This window comes from Crinia signifera, chromosome 9 (assembly GCF_055691185.1).
Source record: "Crinia signifera chromosome 9, ASM5569118v1, whole genome shotgun sequence".
NCBI classification, from domain to species: domain Eukaryota; kingdom Metazoa; phylum Chordata; class Amphibia; order Anura; family Myobatrachidae; genus Crinia; species Crinia signifera.
Genome location: NC_139225.1, coordinates 153,618,774 through 153,633,150, shown reverse-complemented (window position 1 = coordinate 153,633,150; position 14,377 = coordinate 153,618,774). Strand labels below are relative to the sequence as shown.

The window sequence follows — 14,377 nt, the reverse complement described above, 5'->3', positions numbered from 1 at the left end:
ATACTTGCATCATCCACTCACCTATATACAGGCTTCTCCTAGTTGCGTATACACACACACATCATCCACTCACCTATATCTCCCAGTTACATATACACATGCATCATTCACTCACCTATATACAGGAATCTCCCAGTTACATATACACACATGCATCATCACCTATATACAAGAATCTCCCAGTTACATATACACGTGCATCATCCACTCACCTATATACAGGCATCTCCCAGTTACATATACAGACATGCATCATCACCTATATACAGGTTTTGCCCAGTTACGTATACACACATGCATCATTCACTCACCTATATACAGGCATCTCCCAGTTACGTATACACACTTGCATCATCCACTCACCTATATACAGGCATCTCCCAGTTACATATACAGACATGCATCATCACCTATATACAGGTTTCGCCCAGTTACGTATACACACTTGCATCATCCACTCACCTATATACAGGCATCTCCCAGTTACGTATACATACTTGCATTATCCACTCACCTATATACAGGCATCTCCCAGTTACGTATACATACTTGCATCATCCACTCACCTATATACAGGCATCTCCCAGTTACGTATACATACTTGCATTATCCACTCACCTATATACAGGCATCTCCCAGTTACGTATACATACTTGCATCATCCACTCACCTATATACAGGCTTCTCCTAGTTGCGTATACACACACACACACACACACATCATCATCCACTCACCTATATACAGGCATCTCCCAGTTACATATACACATGCATCATCACCTATATATAGGCTTCTCCCAGTTACATATACACACATACATCATCACCTATATACAGGCATCTCCCAGTTACGTATACACACATGCATCATCCAGTGACCTACACATATGCAGAATCCCGTACTCCTACCTGCATCCTCAGCCTTTCCCCAGTATACTCGACGCTGCTCCATTGCCCCCCAGTGGGAAGATTCATCTCGTCACTGTACCCTACAAACATCGTCCTTCAGGTCCGCCTGTCACAGGAGTGCATGGGACATGCAGGGCGATTATAGGGAACCCCATTACACAACATCCTGCCCCCAGCCAAGGGGTGCCCAGGCTACCAGTACAGAGGGGTCTGCCTTACTGGTAGGGGGGGTGACAGGGGACGGGTGCAAAAGCAATCTGTGTAAATATATATATATATATATATATATATACACATTCACATATACACACACACACATATATACACACGCATATACACAGGTTGCATGGACATTATATATAGATAGATATATCTAGATAGATAATCTATATCTAGTGAGTGCCGAGCCACTAGACGTCACCCCGGATGGTGCTGAATCCCCGTCGCCCGTCCCGGTGACCCGGTCCCCGCCGGGCGCCCTGTTTGGGTGACAGCCGGGGGAGGCACCGCAGGAGTTGGGTGATCTCTCGCCCCCTCCCGCAACATCACAAGATCGCAGAGTGACCCAAACTCCTGCCAAGTGAGAGTTGCGGGTTGAGGACATCCGAGAGGTGATTGGGGAGACACCCGTCGGGTGTCCGCAGCGGCGCCCGGGTCCGCACAGGTAGATAAGAAGTTGCCGGGATGATGCTCACCCGCACACACAGCGCCCGGGCCCCCGCACGCCCCGCCGTTACCACCAGGGTGATCCACACCCCGATACCCGGGCACGCAGCTACACCCGGGCGAAGGGGGGGTGACCCGATTCCTCTGCGGGGTGCAGGAGTGAGGTGAGGGGGACGGAGACCCGCGGGCGCCTCCTGCCCCTGCTGGGATGCCTATATGATGAGGGGTGCCCAAGATTGGGCGAGAGGGGGGCCCACCAATACGCAGCCCGGTGGGGGGTTTAAATGTCCGGAGCGTCGGGGACACACGGGGGGGGGAAGGGGGGGGGGGGATGAGGGCGCTATCACACGCACCTGTTCCGTGACTCCACTCCAGGATCCAGGGCCAGGGCAGGCCGGCGCCTCCCTCGGGTGAGCCGGGTGCCGACGGGTGTTCCTGCGCCCGGACAAGAAGAAGAAGCTTCGGCGGAGACACTGGCAGCCAGCGAGCGAGAGCAGCGAGCCAGGCCGCGCGGGGCGTGACGGGAAGTGTAGTCCGGGCACCGCGCCGCCCACTACTGGCATTAATGGCGGCCACAGCGCCTGGAAACTACAGCTCCCGGCGTGCTCCGCGGGCGGCCAGCGCACACACATCCATCCCAGGGAGACACAGGGAGGAGGAGGACAGGGCATCAGTGTGTGTGACACTACACAACTACACAACTCCTACTGTACATACATCCATCCCAGGAAGAGGGAGGACAGGGCATCAGTGTGTGACACTACACAACTCCTACTGTACACTCATCCATCCCAGGAAGGATGAGGAGGACAGGGCATCAGTGTGTGTGGCACTACACAACTCCTACTGTACACACATCCATCCCAGGAAGGATGAGGACAGGGCATCAGTGTGTGACACTACACAACTCCTACTGTACACTCATCCATCCCAGGAAGGATGAGGAGGACAGGGCATCAGTGTGTGTGGCACTACACAACTCCTACTGTACACACATCCATCCCAGGAAGGATGAGGACAGGGCATCAGTGTGTGTGGCACTACACAACTCCTACTGTACACTCATCCATCCCAGGAAGGATGAGGAGGACAGGGCATCAGTGTGTGTGGCACTACACAACTCCTACTGTACACACATCCATCCCAGGAAGGATGAGGAGGACAGGGCATCAGTGTGTGTGGCACTACACAACTGCTACTGTACACACATCCATCCCAGGAAGGATGAGGACACAACATCAGTGTGTGTGGCACTACACAACTCCTACTGTACACTCATCCGGATGAGGACACAGCATCAGTGTGTGTGAACTACATAACTACACAACACCCACTGTACACACATCCATCCCATGGAGGAGCAGGACAGGGCATCAATGTGTTACACTACCCAACATATATACTGTACACACACATCCATAACAGGGCGGAGGACAGGGTATCTGTGGGTCATATTGAACAACTCTAGCTTTACACAAAACCATGTGTGACACTACACAAATTTCACTGTACATGCATCTATCCCAGAGAGACACGGTGCAGCGGAGAAGACAAGGCATCAGTGTGTGTGACACTACACAACCCTTACTATAGACACATTTGCCCCACGGCAGGAGTAGGAAAGAGCATCTCTAAGTGAAATGACACAACTCTAACACAAACACACACACACACACACACAGGGAGGACAGAATATATTTGTGTGGCAACACTGTACAGACAGATGTCCCTCCTAAGCAGGATCATGACGACTATGTGTGACATTACACAACTCTCACAGTACACACACAGACAGCTGCTCCTGGGCAAGGGAAGGACAGGACATATCTGTGTGACACTACACAACTCTGTACACACAGGCAGCTGTCACTGGGCAAAAGAAGGACAGGACATATTTGATATTACACAACTTTTACAGTATAAGAAGCAGGGTCATTTCTGTTTGACACTGCAGAACACTTATTGTACATATACACACAGACACACACAGCTGTGCTTGGGCAGGAGATCGACAAGAAATCTCTATGACGATACACACGTATTGCTATATACACATCTGACACCAGGCACAGAATTTGTGTGACAATGCACAACACTTATTGTGTACACAAAAGCTGTCTCTGGGCAGGGGGAGAACAGGGAATTTCTGGGTGACACCACACAACACTAACTGTACACACACACACATGTCCCTGTGCAGGAAGAAGACAGGACAACGCTGCATGACACTACACAACTTCTACTGTATACACAAAAACTGCTGCCCTAAAAAGAGGATTGGGAATTTTTGAGCACAACTACACAACTCACACTATACACACATCCATCCTAGGGAGACATAGGGAGGACAGGGCATGTGTGTGCCACTACAAAACTTTTATATATAATATAAAAAACAGTGTTTCCTGGACATGTTTGTTGGACACTACACAGTTGCACAAATCTTACCGTACACATCGATGCCCCTGTGATATTGCACAACTCAACAACAATACACAACTGTACACAAATATCATCAATGGTGAGGTAGATGAGAGGGCATATCAGTATAATACATACAGATGTCCTTGGGCAGAAGGAGAGGACACATTTTTGTGAGTCACAGTACACAACCTACTACACACACACATATACAATGTATATGTGCAATGTTACAGGAGCTGTTTTAGGGTGACCTCTGTCAGGTGTGTACACGGGTAACCTGTGTCAGGTGTGTACAGGTAGAAGAGACTGTGCCATAGGTGACCTGTCTCAGATGTGTACAGGTAGTAGAGACTGTGCCACGGGTGAACTATGTCAGGTGTGCTCAGATAGTAGAGGCTGTGCCACGGATGACCTGTGTCAGGTGTGCTCAGGTAGCAGAGGCTGTGCCACGGGTGACCTGTGTCAGGTGTTCTCAGGTAGAAGAGACTGTGCCACGCGTGACCTGTGTCAGGTGTGCTCAAATAGCAGAGGCTGTGCCACGGGTGAACTATGTCAGGTGTGCTCAGGTAGCAGAGGCTGTGCCACGGGTGAACTATGTCAGGTGTGCTCAGGTAGCAGAGGCTGTGCCAAGGGTGACCTGTGTCAGGTGTGCGCAGGTAGCAGAGGCTGTGCCACGGGTGACCTGTGTCAGGTGTGCGCAAGTAGCAGAGGCTGTGCCATGGATGACCTGTATCAGGTGTGCGCAGGTAGCAGAGGCTGTGCCACGGGTGAACTATGTCAGGTGTGCTCAGGTAGCAGAGGCTGTGCCACGGGTGACCTGTGTCAGGTGTGCGCAGGTAGCAGAGGCTGTGCCACGGGTGACCTGTGTCAGGTGTGCGCAGGTAGCAGAGGCTGTGCCACTGGTGACCTGTGTCTGGTGTGCTAAAGTAACAGGGATGTGTCACGGGTGTGCCCAGGTAACAAGGGTTACTGTGTCAGAGGTGTGCTGGGTTAAGAGGGAGCAAGGGCTGTTTAAGGGTGTACCCACGTAACAGGGGCCTGGGCTGTATTTAGGTTGTGCCCGGGTGACGGCGGGCAAGGGCTGTATCTACAGTGTGCCCGGATAACAGGGGGCCAGAGCTGTATCGACAGTGTGCCCAGGTAACAGGGCTGCGTGAGGGGTGTGCCCAGTTAATGGGGGCAAGGGCTGTGTCAGGGATGTGCCCGGGTAACAAGGGCCAGAGCTGTATCAGAGGTGTGCACCCGGGTAACGGAGCCAGGGCTGTGTCTACGGTGTGCCTGGGTAACAGGGGGCCAGGGCTGTGACTACGGTGTGCCCGGGTAACAAGGGGTCAGGGTTGTGTGCAGGGTGTGCCCGGGTAACAAGGGGTCAGGGTTGTGTGCAGGGTGTGCCCGGGTAACAAGGGGTCAGGGTTGTGTGCAGGGTGTACCTGAGTAACAGGGCTGTGTCAGGGTTGGGCCCGGTAACAGGGGGCCAAGGGTCTGTGAAGGGTGTGCCCAGGTAACAGGGGGCCAGGGCTGTGTAAAGGGTGTGTCCGGATAACAGGGGGCCATGGCTGTGTCAGGGGAGGGCACGGGTAATAACAGGGCTGTGAGAAGGGTGTGTCCGGGTAACAGGGAGCCAGGGCTGTGTGAAGGGTGTGTCCGGGTAACAGGGGGTCAGGGGAGGGCCCGGGTAACAGGGGAGAAGGCACGGGTAACAGGGCTGTGTGAAGGGTGTGTCCGGGTAACGGGGCCAGGGCTGTGTCAGGGGAAGGCACGGGTAACAGGGCTGTGACTACGGTGTGCCCGGGTAACAGGGCTGTGTGAAGGGTGTGTCCGGGTAACAGGGGGCCATGGGTGTGCCGGGTCACCTCACCCAGCCACCGGTATCTGTACATGGCTGTGTCGGTGACACCTCGTAAAATGGCTCCGGGGTCACCTCAGGAGATGCCGGGCACGGGGCTGCGCTACACGGGGAATGACAGTGTCTGGGGCAGGGGGCACCCCACGCGTGACGTGTCCCGTGTACACCGAGCGTGGGAAGTTTCCCCGACACATCACATGCTGCACCGTGCCCCCGACCCCCCCGCACCCACAGCCACCGTGCCCCCGACCCCCCGTGCCCCGATCACACGACAGACTCCATTACAGGCCGCCCGTAGTCCCAGCCGCTCACACAGGACTCCATTACACGGACGCGACCGTCTCCATGCACGGAGCCCTCACTGCCCGGCCCCGCATGTATCATACACATCGCTCTGTGCGAGATCCCAGCAGCGCGTCTCATAATAACAGATGCTGCCCCCGCTGCTGCTGCATAGGAGGGCACTTACCTGCCTGCACCGGGGGTAGTAACCAGGCACACCACATGCACCCCCTGCCGGCACGGGGCTGTCAGGCAACACCTCTAGGTAGCCCCGTGACATACCCCCTCACCCCACCTAGTGACATGCCCCCCTCACCTCATCCAGGTAGCCCTGTGACATACCCCCCTCACCCCACCTAGTGACATGCCCCCCTCACCTCATCCAGGTAGCCCTGTGACATACCCCCCTCACCCCACCTAGGTAGCCCTGTGACATGTCCCCCTCACCCCACCTAGGTAGCCCTGTGACATACCCCCTCACCTCACCTAGGTAGCCCCGTGACATGTCCCCCTCACGCCACCTAGGGAGCCCTGTGACATACCCCCTCACCCCATCTAGTGACATGCCCCCCTCACCTCATCCAGGTAGCCTTGTGACATGTCCCCCTCACCCCACCTAGGTAGCCCTGTGACATGTCCCCCTCACCTCATCCAGGTAGCCCTGTGACATACCCCCTCACCCCATCTAGTGACATGCCCCCCTCACCTCATCCAGGTAGCCCTGTGACATACCCCCTCACCCCATCTAGTGACATGCCCCCCTCACCTCATCCAGGTAGCCCTGTGACATACCCCCCTCACCCCACCTAGGTAGCCCTGTGACATGTCCCCCTCACCCCACCTAGTGACATGCCCCCCTCACCTCATCCAGGTAGCCCTGTGACATACCCCCTCACCCCACCTAGATAGCCCTGTGACATGTCCCCCTCACCCCACCTAGGTAGCCCTGTGACATACCCCCTCACCTCACCTAGGTAGCCCTGTGACATGTCCCCCTCACCCCACCTAGGGAGCCCTGTGACACACCCCCTCACCCCATCTAGTGACATGCCCCCCTCACCTCATCCAGGTAGCCCTGTGACATGTCCCCCTCACCCCACCTAGGTAGCCCTGTGACATGTCCCCCTCACCTCATCCAGGTAGCCCTGTGACATACCCCCTCACCCCATCTAGTGACATGCCCCCCTCACCTCATCCAGGTAGCCATGTGACATACCCCCTCACCTCATCCAGGTAGCCCTATGACATACCCCCCCCCACCCCACCTAGGTAGCCCTGTGACATGTCCCCCTCACCCCACCTAGTGACATGCCCCCCTCACCTCATCCAGATAGCCCTGTGACATACCCCCCTCACCCCACCTAGTGACATGCCCCCCTCACCTCATCCAGGTAGCCCTGTGACATACCCCCTCACCCCTCCTAGGTAGCCCTGTGATATGTCCCCCTCACCCCACCTAGGTAGTCCTGTGACATACCCCCTCACCCCATCTAGTGACATGCCCCCCTCACCTCATCCAGGTAGCCCTGTGACATACCCCCTTACCCCACCTAGGTAGCCCTGTGACATGTCCCCCTCACCCCACCTAGGTAGCCCTGTGACATGTCCCCCTCACCCCACCTAGGTAGCCCCGTGACATGTCCCCTCCCTGCACCTAGGGAAACCGTGACATGTCCCCTCTCCGCACCTAGGGAGACCGTGACATGTCCCCTCCCCGCACCTAGGGAGACCGTGACATGTCCCCTCCCCGCACCTAGGGAGACCGTGGCATGTCCCCATAACACACTTAGGGAGACCGAGGCATGTCCCCTCCCCGCACCTAGGGAGACCGAGGCATGTCCCCTCCCCGCACCTAGGGAGACCGTGGCATGTCCCCTCCCCGCACCTAGGGAGACCGTGGCATGTCCCCTCACCGCACCTAGGGAGACCGTGGCATGTCCCCTCCCCGCACCTAGGGAGACCGAGGCATGTCCCCTCCCCGCACCTAGGGAGACCGAGGCATGTCCCCTCCCCGCACCTAGGGAGACCGTGGCATGTCCCCTCACCGCACCTAGGGAGACCGTGGCATGTCCCCTCACCGCACCTAGGGAGACCGTGACGTCCCCTCCCCGCACCTAGGGAGACCGTGACGTCCCCTCCCCGCACCTACGGAGACCCTGACGCGTCGCCTCAGCGCACCTAGGGAGACCGTGACATGTCCCCTCACCTCACCTAGGGAGACCGTGACATGTCCCCTCACCACACCTAGGCAGACCGTGACATGTCCCCTCACCGCACCTAGGGAGACCGTGACATGTCCCCTCCCCGCACCTAGGGAGACCGTGACATGTCCCCTCCCCCCACCTAGGGAGAAGTGACATGTCCCCTCACCGCACCTAGGGAGACCGTCGTGACATGTCCCCTCACCGCACCTAGGGAGACCGTGACATGTCCCCTCACCCCACCTAGGGAGACCCTGACGTGTCCCCTCACCCCACCTAGGGAGACCCTGACGTGTCCCCTCACCCCACCTAGGGAGACCGTGACATGTCCCCTCACCACACCTATGGAGACCCTGACGCGTCGCCTCACCCCACCTTGGGAGACCGAGACATGTCCCGTCCCTCCACCTAGGGAGACCAAGACATGTCCCCTCCCCCTCACCTAGGGAACCCGTGACATGTCCCCTCATCCCACCTAGGGAGACCGTGACATGTCCCCTCCCTGCACCTAGGGAGACCGAGACATTTCCCTGCCCCGCACCTAGGGAGACCGTGACGGGTCCCCTCACCCCACCTTTGGAGACCGTGACATGTCCCCGCCCCGCACCTAGGGAGACTGTGACATGTCCCCACCCCGCACCTAGGGAGACCGTGATATGTCCCCGCCCCGCACCTAGGGAGACCGTGACATGTCCCCGCCCCGCACCTAGGGAGAAGTGACATGTCCCCTCCCCCCACCTAGGGAGACTGAGGCATGTCCCCTCAACCCACCTAGGGAGACCGTGACATGTCCCCTCACCACACTTAGGGAGATCGTGACGTGTCCCCTCCCCGCACCTATGTACCCCGAGACATGTCCCCTCCCCCCACCTAGGGAGACCGTGACATGTTCCCTCAACGCACCTAGGGAGACCGAGACATGTCCCCTCCCCCCCACCTAGGGAGACCGAGACATGTCCCCTCTCTGCACCTAGAGAGACTGTGGCATGTCCCCTCCCCCCTGCACCTAGGGAGACCGAGACATGTCCCCTCACCCCACCTAGGGAGACCGAGACATGTCCCCTCCCCCCCACCCTGGGAGACCGAGACATGTCCCCTCCCCCCCACCTAGGGAGACCGAGACATGTCCCCTCCCCCCCACCTGGGGAGACCGAGACATGTCCCCTCCCCCCCACCTAGGGAGACCGTGACATGTCCCCTCCCTGCACCTAGGGAGACCGAGGCATGTCCCCTCACCCCACCTAGGGAGACCGTGACATGTCCCCTCCCTGCACCTAGGGAGACCGTGACATGTCCCCGCCCCGCACCTAGGGAGACCGTGACATGTCCCCTCCCTGCACCTAGGGAGACTGTGACATGTCCCCTCCCCGCACCTAGGGAGACCGTGACATGTCCCCTCCCCGCACCTAGGGAGATCGTGACATGTCCCCTCCCTGCACCTATGTACCCCGAGACATGTCCCCTCACCCCACCTAGGTAGCCCTGTGCCATGTCCACCCACTGCACCTATGTACCCTGTGGCATATCCTGTCACCTCTCCCAGGGAGCTCATGTCCCCTCACTGGAAGCTCTGTGCATGGACAGCCTCTCACTGCAGACTGTATTTATTATTACATGCATGACCCAACATCGTCCTGCTATGTTCTCATGTTGTGCACAGTACAATCTTCCTGGTGCAGAGATATTCTCTTATATTACACACATACTGTATACACAAATCCCTACAGTGACTCTGCAAGCTCCTTTACTGCAAATAAACACCATGGATACAGTGCAGCGCCACACTACAGATGCTACGTGTTACATAGAACAGTGCACTGCAGTATTTCTCACTACAGTTACAATACATTATCATCCCACTGCACCTCACTGCACTGGTCTCCTATTCCCATACAAGGCCCTCTCCAACTCCACTGCCTCCCGCCTGTGACGACCGCCTTTCCTCTACCCTAGTCACTGCCTCCCATGTGCAAATTCAAGATTTTGCCCGTGCTGCCCCAAAGTTCTAACGGGCACTGAGATCAATCTGTTCCTCAAACATACCCATACACTGCGTAGCCTAGTCTTCAGACCACTTCTCCCTAACCCCTGCCTTGGCCATTCCTGGTATCAGATCACCTTGCTTGCACCTCATGTTGCCTGTCTGTCGGCACTGAAGGTCCATACACACTGGGCGACTATGCCCAGCGTGTATGGACAGCGATAATGCCAATCATCGCTGCGGGGGAAACCGCTCAGTGCATACACACTGAGCGGCTTTCCCTCTGCCCGGCGCCGACGGAGGGGGGGAGGATGGCGTTGCAAAGGAGCGCTATGCAAAGCTTTCCAGCAGATGAACCGCTTTCCCGGCGATGCTGCGGGAGCGCACAGCAGCGATCGCTGCTCATCACCGGGCCATACACATTGGGCGGCTTTGAGCTGAAAGCCGCTCAAACCTGCTGTTTTGAGTGACTTTCAGCTCAAAGTCGCCCAGTGTGTATGGGCCTTTAAAAAAGGGGGGTTAGGCTGCGTGGCAAGAGAGTTAGGATTAGGTGACAGTGAATGGGGATTAGGGCCGGAGTATGTTAGGCTGCGGGGAGGGTTATGGTTAGGCAATTAGCAAGCGGCGTTAGACCGAGGGGCAGGAGAGTTAGACTTGGGCAGCAGAGTAGAGGGGTTAGGTACTAGCATGGAGGGCTAGGCTGCGGGAAGGGTGGGGCAGGGGGAGGGTATGTATACTTACCTGACCACTGCCAGGGACTATATGGGATGCCAGTGACGGTATGTGTCCCCTCTAGACTGGGCCATCTGCCAGCTGAGGTCTCCAGACATCTACCGAGAACCATTAATGAACTGAAGGCTGCTATACCCCAACTGGAAATAATCTGTATTCTATGTAATGTACTGTTAGGTTATGTCCTAACAATAGCATTTACCCACGTCTTTTTTGCCTGTTTGCTAGTTTACACGATCGCTGGGCAGCGGTCAGCTCCGAATCAGGCCCCATGTACCAAGCCTTAGAGAGAAGTGGAGAGATATAAAGCACCAACCACGCAGCCCCAAACTGTAAACTTTTCAAGCACAAGGATCCATTTAGCACGGCTCACATATTCATTGCGATCTAGGTGGGATCTTACCGGGGGGGATGCCGTCGTATCCCAAATGTCTCCAGAACACCGGAACTCTGAAAGAATCAGGATGCCGATGTCGGAATACCGACAGCCAATCAGGAATATAATTATGCCGGGGTGGGTTAGGGTCAGGCCGGGGAAGTGGGGTCAGGTATAGACACTAGTGGGGGACTTATAGACTGCAGGGGGAGTAGAAGGATAGGGGTTAGTTTTAGGCACATACAAAGGGGGGGGGGGGTTACGTTTAGGCTGCGGAGGGGGTGAGGTCTAGGCCACAGAGTATGGGGTAATGCTCTGCCAGCTGCTGCACATGTGCGGTCAGCCAGACACTGCTGCACAGGGTTCTGTTAGAACCTTCTGCCTAGGCGGCAATACAGCGTGTAGCCCAAATGGCAGGCAACAATGCTGGCACGTCGCACCCATTTCGGCAACACGTTTGAGGCTGCGACTGCAATCCCATGCACGACTGCGTTGTCTCCGACCCCTTACTTCCTGCCACCAGGCTTCGTTGATGACTATTCTGCCATAGTACCTACTAATACACTATATAAAGGCAAGGAGAAGCCGTGTGCACGTGAGTAGTGTCCGTTACACGTGGATCCCTTACACACGCACACCCTGCTACGGCTCTTCCTCAGGGCCTGTACTGCAGCTGCCTTGTACACACACAATACGTCGGGTATATTACATCACACCCCTACACCCGCGCTGCACACAATCTCTACCAACTGCAGGCAACACATATTTAATTCAGAGGTCCTCGCCAAAATGGCATCCAGTTTCCTCACAGACGTGCAAGCAGCACACGGAGTTAATGCAGCTGCCGGGCGAGCCACCTATGCCGACGATCCTCTGCAGCATAAACAATGAGAACCTCGGCCTCATTATGACAGTCCCACACCCACTCTCGCTGCAAGAGACAGAGGCAATCCTAACAACACGGAGGACTGATGCCAGCGTAACACCCCGTAGTACCCGCACGTAGTTATTGTGGCTGCAGCCCACAGCACCCTCCCCAGTGCTCCGTGTGCTGTGATATTAATATGGAACATTTCTAAGGTTCCCCCACATCCTAACACCTGGTACGCTGTGGCGGGAGGAGTGCATTGTGCACAGATGTGAGCACGATGCAGGATTATATATGCGTTGTGACCCCCCCCCCCCCAATATAACACAAGTATTAGCCATCTAAAGAGCGTCTGCATGAGGGGGAAATACAAGGGTTTCCAAATTCTACACCCATTTGGTGTGATGATGGATTGTGGGGCAGATGTTCTAAGCCTGTAGAAGCCATAAGTGGAAGGTGATAACTCAGCAGCCAATCAGTTCCCAACTGTCATTTTTCAAACCCAGCATGTAGCATGACAGTTAGGAGCCGCATGGCTGCTGCAGCATTATCACCCACCATTTTAGCACTCCACCAGGCTTAGTGGGTCTGCCCCTCACTAGCCTCTCCTAACAATGCTGATCATGTGCGGATGTTTCCGTGGGGTGTGGATCAGTGGATCCACAATGTCTAGGTCATTGGGTCACCAGCAAGTTGTTAGACAGTCATTAGGTCGACACCATTAGGTCGACATGTGCCTAGGTTGACATGCAGGAATGTCGACATGAGTCTATGTCGACATGGGCTAGGTCGTCAGGGTTATTGGGTCGACATGGGTGAGGTCGACAGTCAAAAGGTCGACGTGGGGTTTTTCACTGTTTTTTGAGCTGACATGTGCCGACAGGCGGTATTCCATGCCCTACCATCCACTAGGACGTGGTGGGAGAATAAAATAGTGTGGCGAGCGCAGCGAGTCACAGAGCCCGAAACATGGCGAGCACAGTGAGCCACGCGAGGGGACGCGGTGCACTTTAACTTGTGTCCATGTCGACATTCGGGTAAAAAAAACAGTAAAAAAAACCATGTCAACCTGCACTACAGCTGGCACTCCAAACATGGACGGAGTCTGCTGTACTGAGGTAAATTTACTAAGATGGGAGTGCTATTGAAGTTGGGATGTTGCCCATAGCAACCAATCCTATTCTACTGCTTGTTTATTTAGCACCTTCTAGATTCTGGACGATAAAAGATAGAATTTGATTGGTTGCAACATCCCAATAGAACTCCCATCACACCGCTCTTGGCCAGGAAAGTGATGTATAATACAGTATAAGTTATGTACAATACACAAGTAACGGTGACTTACCCCCCCCCCCCCACCCCACACTCACACACACACACCTTCTATGTGTTTGTATTTGTCCTTGAGCTTACAGTGTAGATACCGTCTCGCGCCGACACACACGAGAGCCCGTTTTACCCGGAGACATTTAACCCAGCAGGATATTTTTGGACTGTGAGGGAGGAAACTGGGGCACCAGGGGAAACCCACGCAAACGCAGGAGGGGAACAGGCACACTGCCCCCAGTCACACCCCACCCCCCCCCCCCACCCCCACACCCCCCCCCCCCCCCCCCCCAGCGCACAATGCCGGCAGATCTAAGAGGAAGAATCGAGTGCGTAGACAATGCTCTGGCTGCAGTCTGTGTCCATCACACGCACCCACTAATTACTGCAGGGATCACCGATTGTCTGCGCTCCCTGCCAGCTGTCTGTACCACAGCGAGAAATCTGCAGTCTCTCAGCCGCCTTCCTGCAGGAGCAACTGGGGATACAAAGCTGCAGACGCGCAGCACCCCATTCCTGGGCAGAGCGCCCCCCCCCCCTTTGTACAAGACCCACACATTATCCTGGTTAGGTTTATGCATATTTTGCGGCTTGCATGTAACTAGATGAATGCTGTATGTCATAGCTATAACCCTCCACACGGTCACCAGGGTGGTGTTAACCTGCCCTCTAGGCTCCAAACACATGCAGCAGGCGGGGCTAGGACCAAGTGCGCTCCTCGCAGTCTCCATCTGCGGACGCCAACTCCTTACTGCTTTATTGTCAG

At 55.7% G+C, this 14,377-nt stretch overlaps 1 protein-coding gene across 6 annotated transcripts in view; it reads right to left on the bottom strand.

Moving 5' to 3' along the window:
* Positions 1-14,377, bottom strand: part of BCORL1 (BCL6 corepressor like 1) — an 83,946-nt gene that overhangs the window by 41,311 nt on the left and 28,258 nt on the right. Inside the window, exon 1 of one of the 6 annotated variants that reach the window (XM_083160321.1) lies at positions 1,929-2,157. The exons of 3 other annotated variants lie outside the window; for them this stretch is intronic. In XM_083160321.1, the coding sequence (XP_083016447.1) occupies positions 1,929-2,138 (210 nt within the window). In that variant the 5' untranslated portion in view covers positions 2,139-2,157. Of the gene's footprint in view, positions 1-1,928; positions 2,158-14,377 lie in introns of those variants that run through there. 2 more of the 6 variants (XM_083160322.1, XM_083160324.1) reach the window with 2 other exon arrangements.